This window comes from Chanos chanos, chromosome 8 (assembly GCF_902362185.1).
Source record: "Chanos chanos chromosome 8, fChaCha1.1, whole genome shotgun sequence".
Lineage (NCBI taxonomy): Eukaryota > Metazoa > Chordata > Actinopteri > Gonorynchiformes > Chanidae > Chanos > Chanos chanos.
The window spans coordinates 7886060-7911256 of record NC_044502.1 but is presented as its reverse complement, the minus strand read 5'-3'; the positions used below and the strand labels follow the sequence as shown (position 1 = coordinate 7911256).

The following is a 25197-nucleotide window of genomic DNA, read 5'->3' as shown; positions in this document are numbered from 1 at the left end:
AACTGGTTTACAGAGCGATACACTGTGCCTGTTTCAGACTCCTCAATTTTTCTTCCCTCTCTCTCTCTCTCTCTCTCTCTCTCTCTTTTTGTTTTCCTCTGCCCCCTCTTTCCTTTCATTTGTCCTATCTTTGGCTTACTCGTCCCCCTTCTATCCTTCTACCGTTCAATTTATCAACCATAAGCCAAGCCTCCCGAACCCTCCCCTGAGACAGATGTCACAACATCCTGCTCTCTGCATTCCCAAGGGGAAAATTACATGTGTCGTCATGCCAACCAGACACCCCTCTGTGACTACTGTTATTGTGTCATTCCTGGTGAATTTCTACACGTAAATGTGATAGCAGTAAATAAGGGAGCCGTCACCGGCAGGACATGGTTCCATGACATCAGAAGGCACAACTGTTCAACTATTGGAAACACATACTGACATGAATACTCTCGAAAACAGTTTAGAGTGAAACATTTGCACTGCTAGCACAAGCTATTTCAACATATACTTCTGTAGTAATAGACAGCGTTCTTTGTGATAATCGTATAAATTATACATTAAACTGTATACATTTTCAATTTTAAACCACTCAGTTTGCAATATCGACATATTTCTGCAATAAGTACATTATTACCGTACATTTGGAAATAGAGGACACGGAGACCCTTCGGTGAAATCTGTATGCTCTGTTTAGTTTTCATATACTGGCATAAAATGTCACTGCAGTCTACCATAAACAACAATAGCTGTCAAACACTGTTTCGAGTGTCAGGGCAAGCGAAAGATGTCTTACCATTTAAAGATATGCTTGATAAGTTATTGCAGTATCTAATCATGGTCACTCACGACACTGTTTCTCTGATCTCTTTTCTAAGGTGGCTAAGGTGACAGGTGCATTACGTAGAGATGGTCCGTGCGTCTGCACCACAAGAGTCTTTCCCTCAGTTCATTTACCTGTTTTTTTTTCTCTCTCTCTCTCTCTCTCTCTCTCTCCCTCCTCTGACTGAGTTTCTTTTCTTTTTCTCTACACTGTTACTGTTATCTTTCTCTCTTTCCTTAACACTGTTTTTTCTCTGGTTGCAGGCTCAGAAGACTTATTACTCACCCAGGCGATGAAACGCCTCGGTGGCAGCGTGACGGAGGTTCTGCATGTTGACGGTTCTCTGGTGGACTCTGACAGAACTGGTGTTGGAGCCGTTCAAGAACCTCACCGTGCCTCTGGCATCTTCAGATCTCCTGTGGACCTAATCGCAGGTCACTCATACTACAGAGCTGCTTCATTCAACAACAACAACAAAATACACAGGGTCCAAACGGGGAAGTTTTCTTATTTTTTTTCTGCTTTCCTTCCTCTCACGCTCTCTCTCTCTCTCTCTCGCTCTCTCTCTATCTGGCAGCACTCTTTCTCTAACCTTCTTGTGTACGCTATCTCTCTCTCCCTCTCTCTCACTCTCTCTATCTCTCTCTCTCTGTGCCCCCCTCTCCCTCTCCCTCCCTCTTTCTCACACACACACACACTCCTGTCTCCTGCAGCTGCTATTGCTGCCTGTAAGGCCACCAGCCAATCAGCATCGTCGGATGGGAGCCACCACCCAATTGGCTGAGGCAAGCGTGAAGCACTGGCTAGCTTGGTTTGTTTTGAAAGGTTCAGACATCTCAACAAGGGAGCAGGAAAAAAGAACATATGTGAGGGTCTCACGGGGAATAGGTGTTTTAGATGTGCATATGTGTATGTATGGGTGTGTGTGTGTGAATATGTGTTTAAGTATGTGTATATGTGTGTGTTTGTAGAAGGGGTGGAGAGACATTGAGGGAAAGCTTGATTGCAAGCCTTTATTTACATTAACATAATGCACTTTTAATCAGTAAAATTCCATGTGCTTCCAAGGAATGAACACTTGATAAGGTTCATCGCTAAGAGTATTCCCAAGGACTACTGACTGAATGCGATTTTATCTTGTGGTTCCTCGCAGCTGTATAAAGATTTACATTTTGATAATAGATGAATAAGGGGTAATTATGAAATGACTTAATGACCTTTTCTGTTTGTTTGCTTGCTTGTTTATTTGTTTTAATGTGCAAATTATATGCATGATTTTGTCTTTGAATTTGTAAGTAGGTATGACATAATGGAGTATTATCGAGTTGTTCACAGCACAAAAAGGTGATAACAGCTTGTCAGCATATGATAAGACCTAGTTCATTGTTCACATCCAACACTACATTTAACTCCTAAGCGTACACTGGCACATGAATGAAGGGAAAAGGTGGGACCAGGCCAGTGAAAGTGACATAACATCAGCAGAGTTTGGACCTATAGCAGAGTGTGCAGTATTCTTTTTAACACTCGATCACATATCAAGCCGTGACACCACAATCAGACATACACTGAAACATTTCTTACTAAGCATGTAATGGAGTCCTGTGGTGAAATCTGCTCAAAATTTGAAATATACCATATTAACCCTAGAGTGGTTTTATTTGTTAATTTTATAATTTTGTAGCGCAATTAAGAGCATTATTGGAAGCCATTTGAATGGAATTCATACTAATACTTTCGCAACTTCACATGCTCACGACTGTTTAAATATCTTTTTAAAAAATGTAAATCTGTATAAGGAAAATAAAGGAAAAGGGAAAACTCCCTAGTCGTACAGAGAGAATTCTTGACAATGGAAATGCGAAGTCTGAAATGAAGGTGTAATTTGACCCTGTCCTATTGCCGTAGAACAAATTGTCACAACAACAACCGCTACCTAGTCAATTTTCTTTAGCATGCGTTAGGTTAGGTGGTTTCCTGTCCTGGTCGGTTACCTCTCTTAAGTAGTGTCCTGATTGTATTCATTTACCAGGTTACATGTTAAGCGCATTTAATCGTCTTTGCCTGCGTACGAGAGACTATTGCTCTTGGAAATCTGGTAAGTGGCAAACACTCCTTCCAACTAACGCTAGCAGCCAAATTAATTAAAATGAAAATGAACGCGTATCATGGCTCTGCACAGGCAAGTGATCTTAGACGGTGCCGTCCGATTATGTGTTCAAGGTTTATTTAAATCGTCTTTACGACAGTATGGTTCGAACGTGCTGACAAAAGATACGCATAATTATCTGGCCACCTTTGCCCATTTGCTAGCTAATGGTAACAGAGTGGCCAACCTTTTGGTCAGCAAACCGTGCTAATTTGTCAGCAGGACGAACTGACTCAATACGATCATCGATTTAAGTAATGCTAAGTTAACTGTAGTTTCGGTTTTGCTGAAAGCGATGAGCTCTCTCCACTCAGTCTCAGGACCATAGAATCGCTCACCAATACGCAGCCTCACTGACAGTTTACCGGCTCGCCTAATCAGGTGAAAAAGCATATTTGTTCGCTGAGATTAACATTTTTAGTACGTCGACAAACTAGAATTTTCTTTCTACGTACGACAGATATCAGTTATTGTAAATTACGTATCAGGCTCCACAGTTCTTCGATTCCTTGTCCCAGATACGTTCTCCATGATGTTTATTTGCACAACCATGTGTTTCGTCATCACTCTCCCGTTCGACCGTTTTTTTGGCCGTTGGACGTGTTTACATAAATGTTTAGTCAGTCCACATGACGTTTGTGTAGGGTTTGTTTGCCATATCGAAACAACGTTTTAGACAAGCGCTAACGTTCTACATAAGCCAGTGACAACCCGACAAGCAAGCTATTTCGATCCAAAGTAGCTGTTCTTGAATACAGTATAGTCTTTGTTATGATCTCATCTTCGTGACGGTTTTGTCAACTGTTTTACCTCACAGGTTAATCAACTTCAGTGATGATGCCTCTGTTATGTGATACGGAGAAGGTCTAAAGATGGATAAACAGAAGAGGTAAGGACTTTTGTTAAAGGCATGAGATTATCTCAATCACCATGTGACGAGTGAATCACCCACTAACCCCATATGGCACTGTAGAAAACACAGGCCCAGTAACAGATTTGTTCTCTGGGCATGTTTTAGTGGCAGATCTTCTGGTTTACTCCAAAACAATGCGGCCACTGTTAGGACTAAAAATATGCTCCTTCAGTGAAAACTAATTAGTGATGTCATGACTCTGTGTGTGTGTGTGTGTGTGTTTATTTGTTTATGGTCTCAGCTCTGGTGAAGAGGACAGACCGGTCGAGCGAGGTTTGCTCTATACGTGGAGGGGGTATTCCTGCAGTGTGACCCCAGAGAGAGTGCTCTTGTCCCGGCCGGTGCTCCATGCAGCCCTGGGCGCTCGACACGGAGTGCTGTTAGTGGAAGGTAAAGTCCCTCAGAACAAAAAGGCATCTAGAATATTCTAATGGATGGTTTTCATATCATAGCAGATTATCATAACAGAATGTATGGATGATGTGAAGTGATCCATTCATTTTCTATTTCTTTTTTTGCTTGTTTGGGTTTTTTTTTTTGGGTCATGTTTTTTTAAACTGGTGCTGATTTAATTGGTTTACTGGCTGCTGGAGACTGTGATGAGAAATAGCTGACTCAAGTGCTTCCTTATGGCAACTTCTTGCAGTGCTGAAAGTTTAATGTAATTTGGTGCATTTGAAGATTGCGCAATATATGTAACATAGCCAGCCAGTCTGAAAAAGACTTTTTTGGTGCAAACCTGTCATTATCAGCTCAAATCCTTAAATCTGATCTATTTTAAATTACGGCTTAACGCGTTTAATTTGTCCCCCGTTCAGGTGGACAGGTGTATAGCTTTGGGGAGTTACCATGGAAACAGACACAGGCATCTTCAGTGATGTCAGAACCAGTCTTGGAGGCGGGATTGAGTGGGCAGCGTGTTGTCTCCGTGGCAGCGGGTTACTTTCACAGCGGAGCGGTGACGGAAGATGGGGGGGTGCACACGTGGGGGGACAACGCGTCGGGCCAGTGCGGCATATCGGGGCTCTCGATGGTCCCTAACCCCACTCCCGTGGGAATGCTGGACTCTGAGGCCAAGCCTCCCCAACCGGTGAGGATCTTGGAGGTAGCCTGCGGGGAGCAGCACACGCTGGCTCTCTCTGCCCGGCACGAGGTGTGGGCCTGGGGCAGCGGCTGCCAACTGGGCCTTCTCACGTCCAGCTTTCCTGTGTGGAAGCCCCAGAGGGTGGAGCACCTGGTCGGGAGGCATGTTCTCCAGGTGGCTTGTGGAGCATCCCACAGTCTGGCGCTTGTGCGTTGCCTCCCTCCGCTTCAGGAACCTTGCCGGCACCCGCTGGACAAGTGTGGCCAATGCAACCAGCTTCTCTACACCATGACGGACAAAGAGGACCACGTCATCATCTCCGACAGCCATTATTGCCCCCTTGGTGTGGAGCTGGATGAAACAGAGGCCAAATCCTCATCACGGTCCAGCTTGGTCCAGGGGTCTTTGGGGAAAGGGCTCAAGAGTTCCCCTTCTGATCCCCTATTAGCCAATCTCAACCAGACGCCCAAATCCGTCTCCATCTCTACCTCTTCTTCTGGGGCCACCGCCGCTTTACCCTGTTCTTCTGGCCCTGCAGCTCCGGATGAAGCTCTGTCCCCTGCCGCTGAACCTGTGGAAACCCTCTCTGAGGACGCGAAGGAAGCCAAAGCCCCGGGGGCCAATGGGGAGGCGCCCGAGCCGGTCCCGGAGGCCGGCACCCCAAGGCCGGACAGCGGTAAGGGCTCAGGCGGTCCTCTGGTTGTTTCAGGAGGGAAAAACTCCCCCTATCCGGACGAACAGGCTGTCAAGGACTACCTGAAACGCCTCTCTGATAATTCTCTGTCCGAACAGACGACCAAGCCTCCTGCTGCGGCACAGTGTACGCAGGTCAGTGACGCGCAGTCAATTCTGATGCATTACACCCCCTCTTTAATACAGAGGACTAAGACGTCGTTGTTTTAACGGTCTTCACCAAAAATGTTAACAAATGAACTTTGGCCGTCGCCTCATGAACAAATATATTGATTTTTTTTTAAATAAGCATGCCATTGCCATGGCCAGCTTGCATTATTGAAGAGTTTATCTTCAGAGTAATACTGAAAAAAAAATATCTACCTAGTATTAAGTCTCTCTTCCTATATGTTGGCTTATTCTGGCTCAAACTCATCATTTGTTTTGTTCTCTCGCAGCCTACAAGTGAGTCCTCTGACGTTTTCGGTCCTGACCCCGCGACCCCTGCCGCTTTGCCGGTGACCCCCTTGGGGTCAACTCTGAATAACTTGGTGGTGTCGTGTGCGTCGGCTGTTGGGGAACGGGTCGCATCGACCTACGAGGCACTGTCCCTGAAAAAAGTCATCAGCTACTGGGTCAGTGAAATCAGCGTTAGTTTTGTTTATTACACGGTTATTACTTCTGCATCTGCACAGGTAGCTGTAATATATCCTATATAAATAAGTAACGCTATTGGCTGATAGTTAATTGGATGAAAATAATAACATGAACAAACTCTCCAGCTTTTTCTTGTAATTCTGCCTAAAAGCATGATTTCGAACAAAAACAAACGGCTTTCTGAAGGAGGTTTTCTGTTGCAGTCCTGATTCAAGAGTAAATCACGTCGTTCATAAGCTTGTGAATAAACTGTTGTGCTAAATTGGCAATGTTTTGAGGTGATATTGCCAGCAAATGGCAATCAGAGAGGTATGAGCTGCTGGAGAAACAGAATAACAACTGTCAGTTTAACAGAAAAAAAAATTTAAATGACCTTTAGAACAGTTTTTGGGCCAATCACACGCAGAGCCTTCCGTTGGCAGGTGAGAGAAGACACTGAGGACAAATGAAGAGGCTTTCTATCTAGAGAGCTGGCCACTCGTTAGAGAAATCCAAAAATCAAAACCAAAGCACTTGGCTAGCTATCTAGATTTCCAGACTTTATACACTGAGAATTTAAAGACCTGAAAAGAGACTTACTGGGAAAAAAGTAGTTTGAAAGAGTTCCTTTCTCTCCAAAAGCACTGAATTGCGGTCATTGTTGTCGGGGAATATCGTTAAGTGAAGTGGGACACGTGACAAATTTCTGTTCTTTCATTGGATGGATACGAACTGGGTTTCTAGACTGGATTATCTTTTAAATGTATCAAGAGTCTGGTTCCCATCGCTTGATTGGAAGACAGAGCTCCATACTTAACTAGTCTTTCTCCTCGTACTGAGCTCAGGGTCCAGCGGAGGCCCGAGAGCGGCCGCAGGAGCGCGTGGTTCAGGAGGAGTCCATGCAGGGCAAGAAGAGCTCCAGCCTGGGGGACATCCGCGAGGAGGAGGCGGAGGAGCTGAGTCGCCGTCTGTCACTCCCGGGCTTGCTTTCACAGGGTACATACGCTCTCCATCTCTTATCCTCATACCACCTCCTGTGTAAGTAGACACGGGTGTGTGTGTGTGTGTGTGCGCGCGCACTTGTACAACTGCTTTTGTAGATTGTCTCCCCCCCCCCCCCCCCCCCGCGCCCACCTCCCTTTTTTTTTTCTCCTCTTGTGGTTTGCTGTATGGCTGGCTTTTGGCATTGTTTGGTAAGTTTGTTTGAAGCTGGTTTTGTCGTCACATGACCGAACTCCATTAATGTCTGTGAGAAGTTTGGCGTGTTAAAGTGTTCTCGTACATCTCCGTGTATATCTTTTCCCTGTGCTCATGTTACTGTGGTGTTTTTGAGCATGTGCCGTGAGAGTGGGATTTTTGTTTTTTATGGTAAGCTTCAAAGGAATGTCAGCTGATGTAGGAACACACAGACATAATTAGGTCGAGCCAAAAAACACACACCGTGTCTAAGCCGATAGGTTAAGATTTGCTGAAGGCCTGAATGGGGACCTTATCTGAGCCCACACAAAATGTTTGCGCTGGGTTTTTGAAACACATCGAATAATGTTAAAATAACGGTCCACAAATGCCTCTACATAACGTTCAGTTACAGAAGATCCAGTTGCCGGGGTGGAGGAGTCTGCGGCTGTTACCATGAACACAGGTATCCATGGATGTGATGTAGTTGATAAGTCCGTAGTTGGGATCATTCTTAGTGTTTTGGGGACAGTAGTACTATTTGGGAGATGGACTCTGTATTCTGATTGGTCGGTGGGGTTGGTGACTGGAGCCTGAATTCTCACCAGTTGCTCTGTTCTGTCTGTCTGCTCTCACATCTTTCTCCTCTAGACCAGTCTCTTTTTTTTTCCTTTGTTGTAACTGGACATTGTAACAGTTATTTGGTCATGGTCTCCCTGTGTTAGCTACCTGAAGCAGTCACACACACACACACACGTCTTTCTCAATCCCTCTGACATGACAGATGGCACTCGGCGGGAAAGGAACAGAACTGCGTGTGTGTGTGTGTGTGTGTGCGTGTGTCTGTGTCTGTGTCCGCCATGCCAGAAGACGCGGGTGTATCTGTGCTTGTGGCTGCGTGTCTGCATGTGTGCTTTGGCAGTCTGCGCGTTGGTTTATTTTTCTGAGTTTTCAGCAGACGGTGCAGCTTTTTTTTCCTATCACACTAAATTATTCATATGAATCAGCTCTTTCTTGCCTATTTGTTTGTGTCTGGCCGTCAAGCAGAGCTGGGCTAATATATTATTGAAGTCTTACAACTGGGCTATTGAGATCATGAGAGAAAATCAGTTTCGACGAAACTTAGCTAAATCATACTGTCTGTATTTGGCAGTGTGTGTTTGTCTGTGTTTCTGTGATCTGCAGCGCATGTTTCCGCAATGGGGCTTGTGTGTATATTTCCCTGTTATTTTCTTGCCAGTGTATTGTGTATTTAAAGTTAGTGTGTATGTCTTGTGTCGTGAAAGTGCATATTTCTGTTTGTTTTTTTTCTGTGGATGTTTGTATGTTGTCATGTTGTCAATTCTTTCTCTCTCTCTCTCTCTCTCTCTCCCTCTCTCTCTCTCTCTCTCTCTCTCTCTCTCTCTCCGTCAGTGTCCCCGAGGCTTCTGCGTAAGTCCAGTCGTACCCGTGTCCGGGCGGTGCCCCTCACTCCCGCTGGTGCTCTGGAGACTGACTCCCTGCTGCCCTCCCTGCAGACTGAGGTTTGGAGCTGGGGTCGAGGCCAGGAGGGTCAGCTAGGACACGGAGACCTCCTGCCCAGGTCAGTTCCCCCGAAATCCCGCCTGGGAGTCAGAGAACGATCCTTATCTACAGTATTTTCGCAGCTCAAAAAATCACCACGTCAGTGACAGTGATTTGGCAAATTTGAGGCAAATATGAAGCAAAACACCTCCTTTGATCTGGATGGAGTGTCAGTATACAGAATATTGAACTTCAGATTTCATGTGATTTTACATTTTAAATGAATCACTCTCTTTATCGTAACTTTTGGCTCTCTTTCTCTCTCTCGCTCTCTCTCTCTCGCTCTCTCTCTCTCTCTATGTCTCTCTCTGTCTGTCTGTCTGTCTCTCTCTCTCTCTCTCTCTCTCTAGGCTGCAGCCTCTCTGTATTAAAAGTCTGAGTGGTAAAGAAGTGCTGAGAGTTGCAGCAGGTGCTCATCACTCTCTCGCCCTTACAGCCCAGTCACAGGTAACTGTGTTTGTTTTTGTGTGTGTGTGTCTGTCTGTTTGAGTACAGTTACAGTTCTCTAATTTGGTTCTGTGTTTGGTTTTTAATCCCTTTTGACCTCTGTTGTGTGTGTAATAGGTCTTCTCCTGGGGCAGTAACAGCTCTGGTCAACTTGGTCACATGGAGTCCCCCAGCACTGTCCCACACCTAGCAAGGGTACAACACACACACACACACACACACACTCAAGAAATGCAAATATTAACTTACAAACATCCAGCACCTCAAACATACACCCAACAATTAACAGCCTGATGATACCACACAATAGTTGTGTAAACAGTGGTCTATGTGTGTTAAGTTTGAGTGTTTTCAATCTTGTTCTGTGTGTTTTCTGTGGACTTTCATAGATGTCTGAAGGCATTCGTGTCTGGGATGTGGGGGCAGGACAGCAACACACGCTGCTATTGGCTGATGGTGATTGCTTCCAGCCAATCCTGTACTACAGTGGACAGCAGGTGAAGGAGGGGTCACCGGAGACAGGTGGTTACACTCAGCAACCTGTTCTCCTGCCTTTCTGCATGAAGGTGAGTGGACGCGTTCTTGCTTTTCATCACTCTCTTCATCCCTGCACAAGCCAAACATTTAGGTATTTGATACAGGACGTGAATGTTTTTATTTGCGGCTTCTGCTGAGTTGTATTGATTTGCCTTCGTGCGTGTGTGTGTGTGTGTGTGTGTGTGTGTGTGTGTTGGTATGCTCTGTGTGTGTGTGTGTGTGTGTTATAGCTGGGGTATGTAAGCAGCGTGTTAGCAGGTGGACAGGCCTGTGCTGCTATAGCAGACAGAAACGTGATGGGCTTCATCGCCAGTCTGCACGAGTTAGCCGCCGCTGAGAGGAAGTATTACTGCAAACTCACTAGCATTAAAAGCCTCATACTGCAACCTCTACTCAAACTAGGTAAGAGAAGGGTGTGTGCGCGTGTGTATGTGTGTGTGTATATTCAGTGGTGCATGAAAGAGAGAGATGACACGCACTGTCACTATTTCTGAAACTGGATAAGAGAAACACAGCAAGAAAGAAAGTGATAGGGGGAAAAGAGGAGAGGAGAAACAGTAGTGAAGGAGAGTGGAAAAGTATCAGAAACGTGGCCCTTAACAAATTTTCTGTTATGTTGAATGTGTAATTGTACTATTATCCGTAATGTGAATTGGACTGTTTGTGTTTTGCTCTCAGACTCTCTCAGCTTCTCCCTGGGCCAGTCCTCTGCTGGGCTTTTTCAGACTCTGATTGGTCAGTTCAGCCGTCTGTCTCAGCTGACAGGCCAAAATTCGGCTTCACTGACCTGTCTCCTCCGGCGCAAGCGTGACATCAGAGGCGTGGTTATCGTGGACAACGCCCACCTTTTCCTGGACACTTACTCTGAGCAAGTACACAGCACCACACAAACAACAAACAATATCAAAAATACTAATAAATGATAAATGACACACCATAAGCAGGGCACAACGTCTAAACAGACACAACTAGTCCATAGAAACTCTACTAACGCTACACTAGACACTGCCTAACAATTTAGAATAATTCAGGTCTTCCATTGCACTAAATCACAGAGGCTACCTTTACATTTTCCTTGCAAGTCCTATTATACTTCTTTCATGAAATGACAACTTCTAATCTAATCAATCTTTCTTTCTTTCTTTCTCTCTCTGTCTCTCTCTCTCTCCAGGTATTGCTCAGCAGTGGGTAATCTTCTAGTCATGGGGGGTTTCCAAGCTCTTGTTAAACCCTGCCAGTGAGTCTCCCCACCCCGTGTTTCTGTGTGTGTGTGTGTGTGTGTGTGCAGGTACCTTAGGGCTGTGACACTGGAGGGGGGTCATTAGCTTATTAGCCCTGACATTTTCCTGACATTCTCTTGGCTGTCAGAGGCTTGTTCCCTCTGCAGACACAGTAACCTTGTGTGAACCCCGACGTGAACACTGCACATTACTAACCTTCACAAAGCCTATAGGTGAACTGAGTTCACCCGAGTCCTTTGACAAGCGTGTGTTTCCAGGATTAGGCACATGAAGAACAAGAGAATGTCCCCGTTTCTGTATGTCTGACCTTTATTTACCCCCTCTCTTCTTAGAGTACAGCTCCTAAGGGTGTGGGCAGAGACTTAACCCATGTGCCCTGACGTTTGGAGTTCAGTCATTTCTGTGGTCGTGTTGTTGAAGACAGCTGATGTGGGATATGAAGGTGTGGGTTTTTTTGTTATGGTTCTTTGTGTAGGGACGTATTTGGGAAAGGCTCAGAGGTGGTGCAGAAGTTGGCCGAGTGTTCTGAGGAGGGCATGTCCGTGGCTGAAGCTCTGGCCTCTCTCTTCTACGTCCCCATCGGCCACTTACACGAATACGGTCGCTTGCTCCTCAAACTGGCCACCTGCTTTGAGGTGGTAAGTGCGTTTATACACGTACGCACACATATGTGCGAGTGTCTGATTCCACCAATACAGACACGCCTGGGTTTGTCTCTTTTCAATTAATTTTTACCTGGTCTGTAAATGTGTGTGTGTGTGTGTGTGTGTGTTTCTGTGCCTCTCAGAGTTCAGCTGATTATCAGAAACTGCAGGACAGCTGCTCAAAATTTGAGGCATTGGTCCTTCATCTCAAAAGGAAGAGGAAGGAGGCAGAGTATACATATCACTTCTGGAAGAGCTTCCCTGGCAAAATGACGGTGAATGTCTGTGTGTGTGTGTGTCTGTCTGTCTGTCCATTTACATATCTAATGTCAATCCACGTGAAAGCAAGGAGACTACATGGAGTTGCATCAAATTTGATATGAAACCATCCTATTGTTTTTGATATGATAAATTCAGGAATTTGAAATATGCTGTAGTTTGGTGATGAAAGTGCATGTCCCTGCTCCGCCTCTGTTTCAGGATTCTTTGCGTAAACCATCTCGACGGCTGGTGTGTGAGAGCAGCAACAAAGCTCTCACGCTGCAAAATGCTGGAAGGTTCTCTGTCAACTGGTTCATCCTCTTTAACGACGCACTGGTCCACGCACAGGTAACCGCAAATTGGTTGGTTTCTTTCTCTCTCTCTCTCTCTCTTACCATTCTTCATGTAATCTTCTTTCTCTCTTTTCTGCCATTCTTTCATTTGTTCGATATTGTGAATGAGATGCTTTTCAGTCTCATGTGTTGATATTAATTGGGCAAGTGTGTGTATGTGAGAGAGTTTCTTATGTTTCTTTCTGTTCTATCAGGGCATGGTTCCCTGTAAGAATCTTGTAAGTACAGTTTGGCCTAACTGGAGTAGAAATCCCTCTGTAGCACAGCGCCCCCTAATGTCCAGGGTCTGGCTCAGGTCTGTCCTCCCTGTCTGAGAAGTTCACTAGTCTATACTGAAGTGAAGTCTCAGCCTCTCTCCTGAGTGGAGAGGAAATCATAAATGACCTTGTCACATACTTCTCTAAATCTGAGAACCGCCTAGGGATGAGTAAAAGGCTATGACATATGGACCATTCTCTACAATAATTTACAAAAATGTATGTGTTAGCTCCTTTAGCCATAGTAAACAGTACAGACCTGTCTGAGACCTGTTCTGTGCCCTTGTGTTCCTGGTCCCAGTGTTAAATAATAATTGGTTCATCTTAAACTTTTTCATTTAAATTTTTGCAGCTCAGTATGCACGCCATATATTTTTTGCTTGTTTCAGTCTAAGTTTGTTTCCTTTTTACATTTAAAATCCAAGAACGACCATGTCAATCTTGATATTATTAATAATATCACAGTTTTGGTCTAAATATGCACAAGGTGTATTGCTCCAGAGTTTTTAATGCAACGTTTTTTTTTATTGAAACAGAAATGTAATTCTAAACAGTTAGGATAGCAGAATAAGTAAAAAGCGTTTTTCCCCCAAATAGCACAATTACTATGAAATCATCTAGCGCATAGTGTACACTTCAACAGATGATTAATTTTTTAAAAAAACGAATCACTTAAAAGTTCAGCAGGCTTCAGGTAAGCTAAACAGCTCTTGCTTTCACGCTGGATTTGCCTGACAGCGTCGTGTTTCGGTCGCGCGGCCGTGAAATTGCTTGTCCGTTATGCTCTTCGTTTTGTAATTGATATAACTGCTCGACTAGAATTTTCAGTCGGAGGAACAACGTTTATCCCAGAGGCTTAGACGGAACAAAGGTGCAATATTGCCTGCTTCTGGCGTATTTTCGTCCCAGTTATAACATGAATTAAGTCTATTAAACCAACTTTTAAAAACCGGGGGATTTAGTCGCTGCTGCGCCTCTCCGCCGAAATGTGGTTTAACGTTTAAACGCTCTAAAGTGTTGTAACTAAACGTTTTCCGCCGTAATTTTTTTTGACCCCGCTAATTAACACATACGCTGAATGCCACCCTCAGGTTACAACCATATATACAATGATATAGAATTAGTTATGTAATAAATGATTGAAGGACTACTATATCTTATTGTGTGTAGGGAGGTAAATAGTTTTATGTAGTGATTTCAACCTTAGTTATCGTTGTAGCCCTGGTGTTGTGGGTGTAGCATCTGTCCCAATTTTCATCCCTACTGCTGGCGCTTTTCCCCTCCTCATTTCCTTCCCATCACTTTCCTCTCTCCAAATATCGCTTTTGCTCTGTGTGTGTGTGTGTGTGTGTGTGTATGTGTGTGTGTGATTATGTCATATTAAGATATTAGAAAGATTATCTCTTTTGTCTCTTCTGTCTTATTAAAAAAAGGACTATTTTTAACTATACAAATAAAATCATTTTTGTTATGTATTAATATGTGGATGACTCATTATTCCCTCTTCCCTTCAGTTCTCTACTCATCACGTCTTCCCGTTGGCCACACTGTGGGTCGAGCCTATCTCAGAGGAAAACACTAGCGTGTGAGTCATGTTTTAGACATTTTTTTTTGTTGTTATGTCCATAAACTTTGTACACCAGTTTATTACTTTTCATAGTAACTGTATTGTCTTGGTCTGTTTTGCTGTGTTACGTGCAGATACAGTTTGAAGGTGACCTCACCTGAAGAGACATTCACTCTCCTGGCATCCTCACCCATGGAGAAGGTAGCCCTGTCATAACGGCCAATCAGATTCATTCATTTAGTCTATCAAAATCTCTTCATCCATAATCAACTTCCCCTGTCTTTTGGTCTTACTCTTCTTATCACCCTAAAGCCTCTCTGATTCTCAATGGTTATGAAGTTTTACGTAATGACAGCTTTAAGAAATGACAGATATTTCACGATTGTAGACACCGTTTTAGCCACTTCCGTAATGACACTTGGTTCACGGTTTTTGGCACTTTCGTAATGACACTTAGTTCACGGTTTTAGGCAAAATGGCTGCGCTCTATTAACCAAGCGGTGGAGCAGGCTCTGGCCGGTGTGGGGTCAGACATGACACCTCCCACTTCGGGGGCGGTGCAACGAGCAGACCCGCCCATCTCTCGGACAGCCTCCTACACGTTCTACAAAGACAGCCGGTTTAAAGAGGCCACATACGAGGGGCGCTGGCTAGCAGGCAAACCCCACGGCAGGTGAGCGACACTGGGAAGAGCGCTTAGAATCGAGAGGGTGGAAAGAAGAGGAAAGGAATTTCGTTAATCTGTCTCTCCATCTTTCCTTAGGGGTGCGATCAGGTGGCCCGACGGACGAACATATACTGGAACGTTCAAGAATGGACTGGAGGATGGGTTAGTCACGAATTTCACCAGTTAGGCCATTACATCAGTTAGACAAACCCTCAGTTATAACTTTATTAGCACTTCACTCAAGAATATGAAGTTTATGACCAATAATCTCTCAAATAAGAAGGTTTATTTAATTTATAGATCAGTCATGTAATGAACAATGCTTAAACGATGTGCTCAGCACGCTGCTGAGTCTGAGTTCATGGTATATTTAAACTATAACACTTTTCCTGTTTGTGTTACCAGACACTAACGGTGTGTTTGCGCTAATGTCCGTTGTGTTTTGGTATTTTTCGTGCAGTTTTGGAGATTACATCGTTCCCAATAAGAGTCTGAATAAAACCGATCATTACCAGGGCTACTGGAAAGAGGGAAAGATGCACGGCTTTGGAATATACAGGTGAGTCTGAGGATGTGTGTGTGTGTGTGTGTGTGTGTGTGCGTGTGTTGAAGTTTTCTCAGATTTTTGTCGTATTTTGTTTTTTGTGCCTGATTTGTCCGTGTACGTGTAGATATGCCACAGGTGAGATGTATGAAGGCTCCTTCCAGGACAACATGCGTCACGGACACGGAATGCTACGCAGCGGAAAGCTCAACTCCTCCTCCCCCAGCGTCTTCATCGGCCAATGGCTGCACGACAAGAAAACGGGCTACGGTGTCTTCGACGACATCACCAGGTAGCGTAGCGCAGATTTCGTAGGGCTTTGATGGTGGAACTGAGTAAAAAAAAAAAAAATAATGGTCGACGTGAGACTTTCCCAGTCAGTGTTATTCAGTCTGGAAAACAGCCAAGAGCAATGAAAATCCATCTTGTTTTGTCACTGGCCTAATTACTTACTGCACTGTGGAGCTGCTTTGGAACAGAAGGGTGTGATTATGTGTTTTATGTGTGTGTGTGTGTGTGTGTGTGTGTGTGTGTGTGTGTGTGTGATTTTAGAGGGGAAAAGTACATGGGACTGTGGCAGGATGATCAGCGCCAGGGTAACGGTGTGGTCGTCACTCAGTTTGGTCTTTATTACGAGGGAGTTTTCAACAACAACAGGATGATGGTGAGTCTCACATACTCACACGCTTACAGACATACACGTACACTCTGAAGCCACCTAGTGGTTGTGGTGGGGAAACATAGTAATTAATGAGTTGAATTGATTTTAGTTTCAGTACTTTCTTTCTTTCTTTCTTTCTTTCTTTCTCTCAGGGCACTGGAGTTTTGCTTTCTGAAGACGACACTACATTTGAAGGCGAGTTCTCTGAGGACTGGACCCTCAACGGGAAGGTAAATTTCAACCACGCAAATACACAGCATCATTTCGTTCCGTTTTCTTTCATTTCTTTGTTTTTAATAAACGCTGTTTTTTTTTTTCCTCAGGGCACACTGACCATGCCTAACGGGGATTATATTGAGGGATCCTTCAGTGGGGTGTGGGGCACAGGACTGAAGATCTCAGGGTCCTACTACAAGCCCAACCTCTTTGACTCAGACAAGGACAAGGGTCACACTGTGTGCGTTTTACTGTGTTTGTGTCGTTGGATATTTCACATGGGACTGTTTTGTTTTTCCTCTAGATTTAAAATATATTTTATATTAATGACTCGCGTGCACATGTGTTTGTGTGTGCGTGTCTGTGTGTATGTGTGTGTCTGTGTGTATGTGTGTGTACAGTAAGCTTGGTCGCTTGGCGGTTCATTCAGAGGAGAAGTGGAAGGCTGTGTTTGAGGAGTGCTGGAGCACACTGGGCTGTGAAACTGCTGGACAGGGAGATACGACCAGAGCCTGGGAGAACATTGCTATAGCTTTAACCACCAGCAGGAGAGAGCACAGAGACAGGTACACACACACACACACACACACAACACTTACACGCATACATAGACCATGTATAATCTTGATAAACGGCATCACTATATGGTGTGTGTGTGTGTATATGGGTGTGTTGTAGTCCAGAGTTGCTGAGTCGCTCTCATCATAAAACTCTTGAGAGCCTGGAGTTCATCCCTCAGCACGTGGGCCCCGTTACCATGGAGAAGTACGACAGTATCCGCTGCTACCTCATCAAGGTGAGCTGAGTGAAGATGAGACCTTCTTTAATCCCTTATAGACAGATGGCCTGACTCACACACACACACACACACACAGCTGTGTTTGTCTGTTCACCTGGGAGAGAACGTGAAATTCCCTTGATCAAATACCCAAAAGTCCATATGGTACTAAATTCCACTTCTCTTCACACCTGACCATATATTGCACTCCCTTAAGGAATACAGGCCGTGATATGAATTCATCAATCCTTCCTCTGCAGTCCAATTAAATTCACATGATTTTGAGGTGACTGTCAGACAGGGCAAGCACTTGCTTAAATATGAAACGCTTAAATATGAATGCCCTGTATGTTATTGTCATCTGGTCTCTCCGCTCAGGCGTGTGACACACCGCTCCACCCTCTGGGACGTCTGGTGGAGGCGCTGGTTGCGGTGTACCGGATGACCTACGTGGGTGTGGGAGCGAACCGCCGGCTTCTCCCTCAGGCTGTGAACGAGATCAAATCCTACCTTAACCGCATCTTCCAGCTCGTCAGGTGTGTGTGAGTGAGTGAGTGTGTGAGAGTATGTGAGTGTGTTAGAGAGTGTATTTTTTTACTCAACACTGCACAGTGCTGAGGGGTGTCACTGTGTGTGTATTTTAAGGTTCCTGTTTCCTGATCTCCCTGAGGAGGGTGGACCGATCGCCGAGTCCCCTGAGATCCAACAAAAGAAAGACTCTGACTCTACTGACTCCCAGCTGGAGTCTCCCAAGCCTGGGTAAGAAGGTTACACCGTCCCTCAGAGCGTCTCCACTGACCTCTCTTAGCTTGTCTATACATAGTACAACGATATCTAAGTAATCTGTGCAGTATTCTTCTAGACTGTTGCACAAGGTAATGTTGTTGGTAATCATACGGTCTGTGGTGTGTGTGTGTTTGTGTGTGTGTGTTTGTGTGTGTGTGTGTGTGTCTGTGTGTGTGTGTCTGTGTGTGTGTCTGTGTGTGTGTCTGTGTGTGTCTGTGTGTGTGTGTGTGTGTGTGCGTGCGCGCGCAGGCGTGTAGTGAGCAGCTCCGCTCTCCTGCTGCCGGTGCTGCTCCCTCGTCTCTACCCTCCTCTGTTTACGCTGTACGCCCTGGAGAAGGAGAAGGAGGAGGACGTGTACTGGGAGTGTGTCTTACGGCTCAACAAACAGCCCGACCTCGCGCTGCTGGCCTTCCTCGGAGTCCAAGAGTGAGTGCCTGATGCGTAAACCCGCACAGACCCGCACGGAGACGGACGCGGGTTCGCCCTGTTCTACGGTTTGCCCTGTTCAGAACACGGCCTTCTCCGGAATGAAGGCGCAAAACAAGGGAACGGGAACATTGTGTCCGAATGTTTTGTAAGGGCTGACCGCGGTAAAAACGATTCTAGAGATGGCTCTGTCGTGCATTCCGCTCGTTTTGCACGGGCGAGTTACACGATTACACATACTCACCATTCATCTCTACAAAGGTTATAATCGTGCTTTATCCATATTTGTTTCCTTGATTGGAAAAAGCGAGAGTATATAGAGCCAAATAAGGATAGTTCCAATGGTGGTTGCCACGAAATTTTCAGCTATAAAAAATTATGATTGCAATCATCGTACAACTCCGCTGCCCCAGCCAGCGTAATACATAAAATCTAAAGTCATCCAGTCAAGCTGTTTTGTGGTAAGCTTGTACGATACTGAAAACGTTTTGAACAATGCTGAAGCTGTCTTCTGACATTGTTTTAAATGTTTTGTATTTAATCTTTTTACATTTCTGCTTTGGCAGGAAGTTTTGGCCGGTCTCCATTACACTACATGGAGAGAAACAACAGGTTGGTGATAAGATATGCATAAAATTTAAAGTGCATTTGTTAATTTATTTTTACTTGCATATAACCACACACATACTCACCATTCATCTCTACAAAGGTTATAATCGTGATTTATCCATACTTGTTACATTGGAACATCTTGATTATGAATGAGAAATTAAATTTTGTGTGTGTGTGTGTGTGTGTGTGTGTTTGTGGTATCAGTCACATGGTGAAATTGGATTTAAAGTACTTGAACATCCTGGTGAATTTTCTGCTCTTTGTGTGCAGGTTCTCTCCAGCACAAAGGATGCCTGTTTTGCCTCAGCAGTGGAAACCCTGCAGCAAATTAGGTCAGATATTTCGCTCTAAAGTCTAAAACATTCTTCAACGTACTTTTTTTCCCCGCTACACCGTTGTGCAATTTTTCCCTCTTTTTTTCTTTTTTCAGCACAACGTTCACGCCTTCCGACAAGCTGCAGGTAATTCAGCTGACCTTTGAGGAGATAACCCAGGAAGTGCTTGCCCTGCTCAAAGAGGACTTCCTGTGGTCCATGGATGACCTGTTTCCTGTCTTCCTCTATGTGGTGCTTCGTGCTCGGTAAGTAAAGGACAAATCACACACACACACACACACACACACACACACACACACACACACACACACACACACACAGAGCTGTGCCAGATGCTAATACAATAGCTGATCAAACAGTTGTTTGTTTTTTTGGATCAGATTTGGTTGTTTGAGGTTTTGGGATTGAGCATTTGAGTAATTGAACAGTGTTTGTCTCCGAAGGATAAGGAATCTGGGGTCTGAGGTGAACCTCATAGAGGATCTAATGGACCCGTGTGTACAGCATGGAGAACATGGCATCATGTTCACCACTCTGAAAGTACGTATACACACACACACTTGTCACTATGCGTTTGTTTTACACAGCCATCTGCTCCACCTCTCGCTCTATTTTTTTGTCCCATTTCTTTATCCTCCTTCTCTCCCGTTCCTTCCTCCACTCCCTTCTTTCTCTCCTTCTCAGGCTTGCTACTATCAGATCCAGCATGAGAAGATCACATAAGAGACGGATGCGCTCCCGTGAACCAATCAGAGGGCGAGGACGAAAGACGGACAGACAAGCGAGCCAACCACAGGCCTCTGGAGCCTCAGGCTGATGCAGAGGTGACCTAGCAAATCACCTGCAGTGCCTGGACCACACTTTTGTTAAGCTCAAGGGACTATTTCCTGAAAGACGGATCCTTTTATTCAATGCAAGTTCTCAAATCGACCAGAACTCCACCTGTTTTCTCACACTACGCTGACTAATCCAGCGCTCCCGTCCACCCGAACCGCGCCTCGGTTTTCAATTTTCTGTGGCATCTCCATTTAGGCAGATTATTCTTTTATCTTCTGCGCTGCGGAGATTGAAATTGGGGGTCGAGGCATTTACCTCTCCTTGTCCCAGAACTCTGCGAATTTGCCTCTGCCTGACAATTCATTCCTTCCTAGAATATTTCCCCCTTGATCATGATGACCTGAGTGAATAGCAGCTTCACTGACTGTTTAAAAAAAAAAAGAAAGAAAGAAAGAAAGAGAAAAAAGAGAAAGCGCTGCTACAGTTTTGTCTCTCTGCACATACCTCTTTGATTGTGACTGTGAACTACAGTGTTGGATTTATATTGAAATCCCCTGTTACTGCCTCACCATGAAGGAACCTGCTCTTAGAGCGTTCTGGAATGAGGCGTTGTGATGTCACGACTGCCCGTCCTTTGATGATGTCACAGTGTTTCTCAATCGACTGTTGTTCTCACACAAAACAGGTCCAAGTAATTCACATCAGCTGTGGACTAATTGACATGGCCACTCACAGACCGGATTAGCTATTACCACGTGTCTCTGAACTTCCGTGTTCCTAGCAATTGTTGCAAGCCGCAGGCATGACTACAGTAAATACTGGACACTGATGACTTTATGATAACTTTACGATACAGAGATGATGGAGTGCTCTTACGTCCACCCAAAAGGTTACAAACGGTTTAAACTTCTTAAACAACAGTGTTTGATTGCCCATAAGTATTGAAGTACACAATGTCTGTAAGCACCATACTGCCCAGAACGATTCCCAACACACACACACACACACACACACAGAGAGAGACACACACAGCCACACTCGGTTATGTGCACAAAAGCCAACCTCAGACTGTTACTAAAGTGAAGCACACACACCTGTTCTCTCTGAAGTAAGGGGAAGCAAAGCAGAAGCTTCAAACAGGAATTTAGTCGTTTCATTCATAATTTTTTTCCTATCACTGACATTGGTTTTTGTTGCATTATTAAGTGTGAGTAGAACTGATGGTCTCACAAGCCACCATAGCTGTGTGTGTGCCTGTGTGTGTGTGTTTTTCTACTGTTGTTTACTGTTTAAAAGACACTTTGAAACATACCATAGGCCTGAAATGATCTCAGATCATTCTTAAAGTTTGTTTTCATTGCCACATAAGTGTTGCATTATGAGAAGAAAACATCTCTGAAGTTCTCTATACACAATGATAGTGTGCTGCTGGTTTGTTTGTTTGATTGTTTGTTTGTTTGTTGGTTGGTTAATTTGTTTTTGGGGTTTTTTTTGTTTGTTTTTTTGCTTAAAGTAATCACTATGCATTCCCACAGCACCTCACAAACTGATTTTGGAATCTTGATTTTTAACATGAAGTTTCATTACTTGAGAGCCTTATTTGAATACTGACATTTCTATAAAAAAAAAAAAGAAAGACAGAAAAGAAAAACTTCCAGCTCAAAACGTATGCGTTTTATTTACGGAATGACAGCAACCTGTTTATGCTGACTCAGACTTGTTGCTCATATTTTATGTTTGTGATAAATCCTCATGTATGTTCACATTACAGTAAAGTTGGTTTTAAATGTGACGGTTTATTGAATTGTTGGTTCAGTACTTGATACACGTTGCAGTATTGACTGTAAGAATCTGCAAGGTGACTAACAGAGAGCAATACTGTCATCCAAACTGTTATTCTTTTTCTCTGCTTGAATCTTGTGACTTATATACAGTGCAGTGTGTGTGTGTGCCTGTGTGTGTGTGTGTGTGTGTCTGCCTGGCTGGTACAGTTAGCATGAATGGACATGTATAGACTTTAACTGAAATGACCTTTTGATGCTTGGTTTGTCTTGTCCCTGTTGTATATGCCATTCTGTGAACAGTTATGGTTTTCATTTGCACGCTCATCTCCAGACAGAGCATGGGGAAACAAAATGAATGATGTTAGTAGTGAACTAATGTGTAAAATCTGTTGATACTGTTATGTTGTACTTGCTTCCTTCGGTTTCACTGCGGTGGCCAAAGTGAATTTTGCCTAAAAGTAAGTGAAATGACATGAAGACATATGCAAGCTGACATTTCTAATTGAATAGCCCCACTGTACAGTGCAGTGCAAAGGAGTTTCAACCAAATCTTTCAACAAAGGTTTTTTTGTTGTTGTTGTTGTTGTTGTTTTGTCTTTTTTTACATTCAGCAATAGTTTTTATATGCAACTCAGCAGTTTAAAAACAACAGCTGTTTGTCATCAAAAATTTTTTTTTTTTGTTTGTGTGAGAATGAATGTCTTGTGTAATTTTCGTTTATTGATGTGTTACTCTAATCAGAATGCGGTGATAATCTGAGCAGTTTGGATAATCTGAATTATAATCTCATGAGGCATGTTTTTTTTTTTTCCAGCTACAGGAAAGGGCAGGTGTTTGAAACATTATTAAACTTGAGCTTTAAAATGTATAACTCTAGTAATCTTGGAATGGAACAGAATGAGGTTTCCAATGACAACGAAGGGTGAGAGTTTACAACACTGGTGTGGGTGCGTGTGTGTTGGGGGTTGTATGTGTGTGTGTGGGGGGGGGGGGGGGGGGGGGGGTTGTATGGGCACGTGTGTGTGTCCTCCTAGAAGTGACTTTAATTCTCCTGTGAAATTCTATTGGATGGACTGTTTCTCTGCTTCTCCATCAGTTTGTGTTTACACTGTGGACTATTGGAGTGAAGGATGACACACATTCACAGTATTTTTATCTCTCCTTTTGTCAGAGGAAGTTGTTGTTTGTACTTCCATATTGGTTTTGGAATAGGACAATACATGTTCTGCAAAATGTTTGTGTGTGTGTGTGTGTGTGTGTGTGTGTGCAGCGATATTTTGTAATAAGTTAAGTTAATAAATTTGATTCTGTACATATTCAACTGTCTTAAGTACCAACTAAAGGCAATAAAATGGTGAATGGAAACCGATACAGGTATTAATTTGTCTGGCTCAAGATCAGCTAATGACAGGCTATAGAGTCCTACATGGCATTCTAGTGCTTTATTCGTTTGTGTGTGAATCCTGTGGACTAAGGTGACGTTACATCTGCATATCTGAAAATCTTCTTGTTTTGTGTTTTTTTTTTTCCCCTCTCAATTCCCCTGGGTTACATGATTAGGTTTTTGCAGCGCTGACAGGAGAGAGGGATGAAACAAATCAGGGAGGATGAGTGAATAAGAATGAATAAAAAAAAAAATGCTTTTTTGCAGATTGGCATACGACTTATTCTTATGATGAGAATGTTTTTTGGTTTTTTTTTACCCTAAAAAAGGTTAAACATGGATTCCGTCCATCAAGTGAAAAAGCTTTTCATTTTTCTTGGATGATTACTCAAGGATTCCCGGACTGAATAAAAGACCTTATGTGTTTAGTTTTAGGAAAATTAATGTTATCTTAGAAATGTAAATATTGTCATATTAACATCTTAACATTGGCAGTACACTCTAGTCAATATTTCTAGACAATAGACGATAATGTCGACTGAACATATTACCTTTAAGTCCACACAGCAAAAGAGTGCTGTCACATTAATATGTATGAACATTTTTTGAATATAGTAGATGTGTAAGGTGAAATACAGTCAATAAAAAAACAGATCTATTGCCATAATGGAGGGAAAAATTCAGGTTAAATCTCCTCACAGATTAGAAACCACTCACCAAATTCAAGACACACTGTGCAGAAATAGTCCTAAACACGCTGCTATAAGTTCATCCAAACATATTATGTGATACATAAAACTATAAGTTGAAAAAGAGTCCAGTGTCACGAAATGTGAAGAGGGATGAATCCAAGCAACCTTCAGTCTGGGTATCACTCTCATTCAAACCGTGATTGTTCCTTTTAATCAAACAAGGGGATTATATCTGCTCAATCTGTGCTATACACACATTAAGCGTCAGCAATGTGTGTGTGTGTGTGTTCACGTGCTACTGCAGTACACGATTTAAAAGCAGAAAGAGTTAAGAAGCTTTGTGTTTGCATGCCAGCGAACAGGGGAGAAGTCCCTCTCTCTCTCTCTCTCTCTCTCTCTCTCTCTCTCTCTTTCAGTCGCTGTCTCATTCTCTTTCTCTCTTCCCCTCACTCACCTAGTCACTCAGTTCACCTTCCTCTCTCCTCTCCTCTTCATTATCTTGTCTCAGTTCTTACTTCCTCTGTTTACATTTATCTCTATGTGTCTGACCCTCTCCCTCTCTCTCTCTCCCTCTCTCTCTCTCTCTCTCTCTCTCTCTCTCTCTCTCTCTCTCTCTCTCTCTCTCTCTCTCTCTCTCTGGCTCACTCCCTTGCTGGAGAGGGATTAAGAGGGATCGGGAGGGATTACGGTCCTCTTTTCCAAAGGGACTCTTCATCATTGAATATCGACAGAGTTATGGGTTATCCTTACCGGCATCTCTGAACATCTACACCACCCAATCAAACCACACATTACAATGGACCGTACGCCGTACGCCTGAAACCAGACCGCGGGACCGCTCGGAAACCGTCGCAGAGGACGAATTGTGGAGATAAAGGTGAGTGATGGGGATCTTACGACTTAACTCTCTCCTGAATGGGAGCAAGGGCCTGGAAGTGTTCTCCTCTCGGGGCTTAAGCGTAGAGGAGATCCCTGTGGATCAGTAAAGTAAGTTGTTATTCACAGTAAGCATTAAACTCATCCTGCTTTTTTTTCCCCCCACAGTGTCTGTAACAAGGGTCCAACTGCCCAATCAGCTACTGTTAAACCAATCTTTAAGCTCACCTTTTTTTTCAAGGTGACAATCAGATTAAGTGTCGGAACGTAATATTATTCAGGGGGAAGAATTGGATAAGATGTAACTCTTATATAAAGGAAACGGTACCTGAATCCAAAAGTAGGTTT

General features: G+C 43.8%; 1 protein-coding gene across 1 annotated transcript; it reads left to right on the top strand.

The window, feature by feature from the left end:
• The first annotated feature begins 3777 nt into the window (after positions 1-3777).
• als2b (alsin Rho guanine nucleotide exchange factor ALS2 b) lies at positions 3778-21608 on the top strand. The gene is made up of 34 exons (XM_030781075.1): positions 3778-3849; positions 4115-4263; positions 4692-5785; positions 6088-6264; positions 7111-7261; positions 8855-9023; positions 9355-9451; positions 9569-9646; positions 9841-10017; positions 10219-10390; positions 10667-10856; positions 11160-11225; positions 11705-11867; positions 12017-12148; positions 12354-12482; positions 14259-14329; positions 14446-14512; positions 14782-14984; positions 15075-15140; positions 15439-15537; positions 15650-15814; positions 16075-16186; positions 16336-16413; positions 16507-16633; positions 16791-16965; positions 17078-17195; positions 17556-17713; positions 17823-17936; positions 18213-18389; positions 18956-19001; positions 19272-19333; positions 19432-19581; positions 19780-19876; positions 20021-21608. The coding sequence occupies exons 1-34, from the start codon at positions 3833-3835 to the stop codon at positions 20057-20059; spliced, it is 5085 nt and encodes a 1694-aa protein (XP_030636935.1). The 5' UTR covers positions 3778-3832; the 3' UTR covers positions 20060-21608.
• The last annotated feature ends 3589 nt before the right edge of the window (positions 21609-25197 follow it).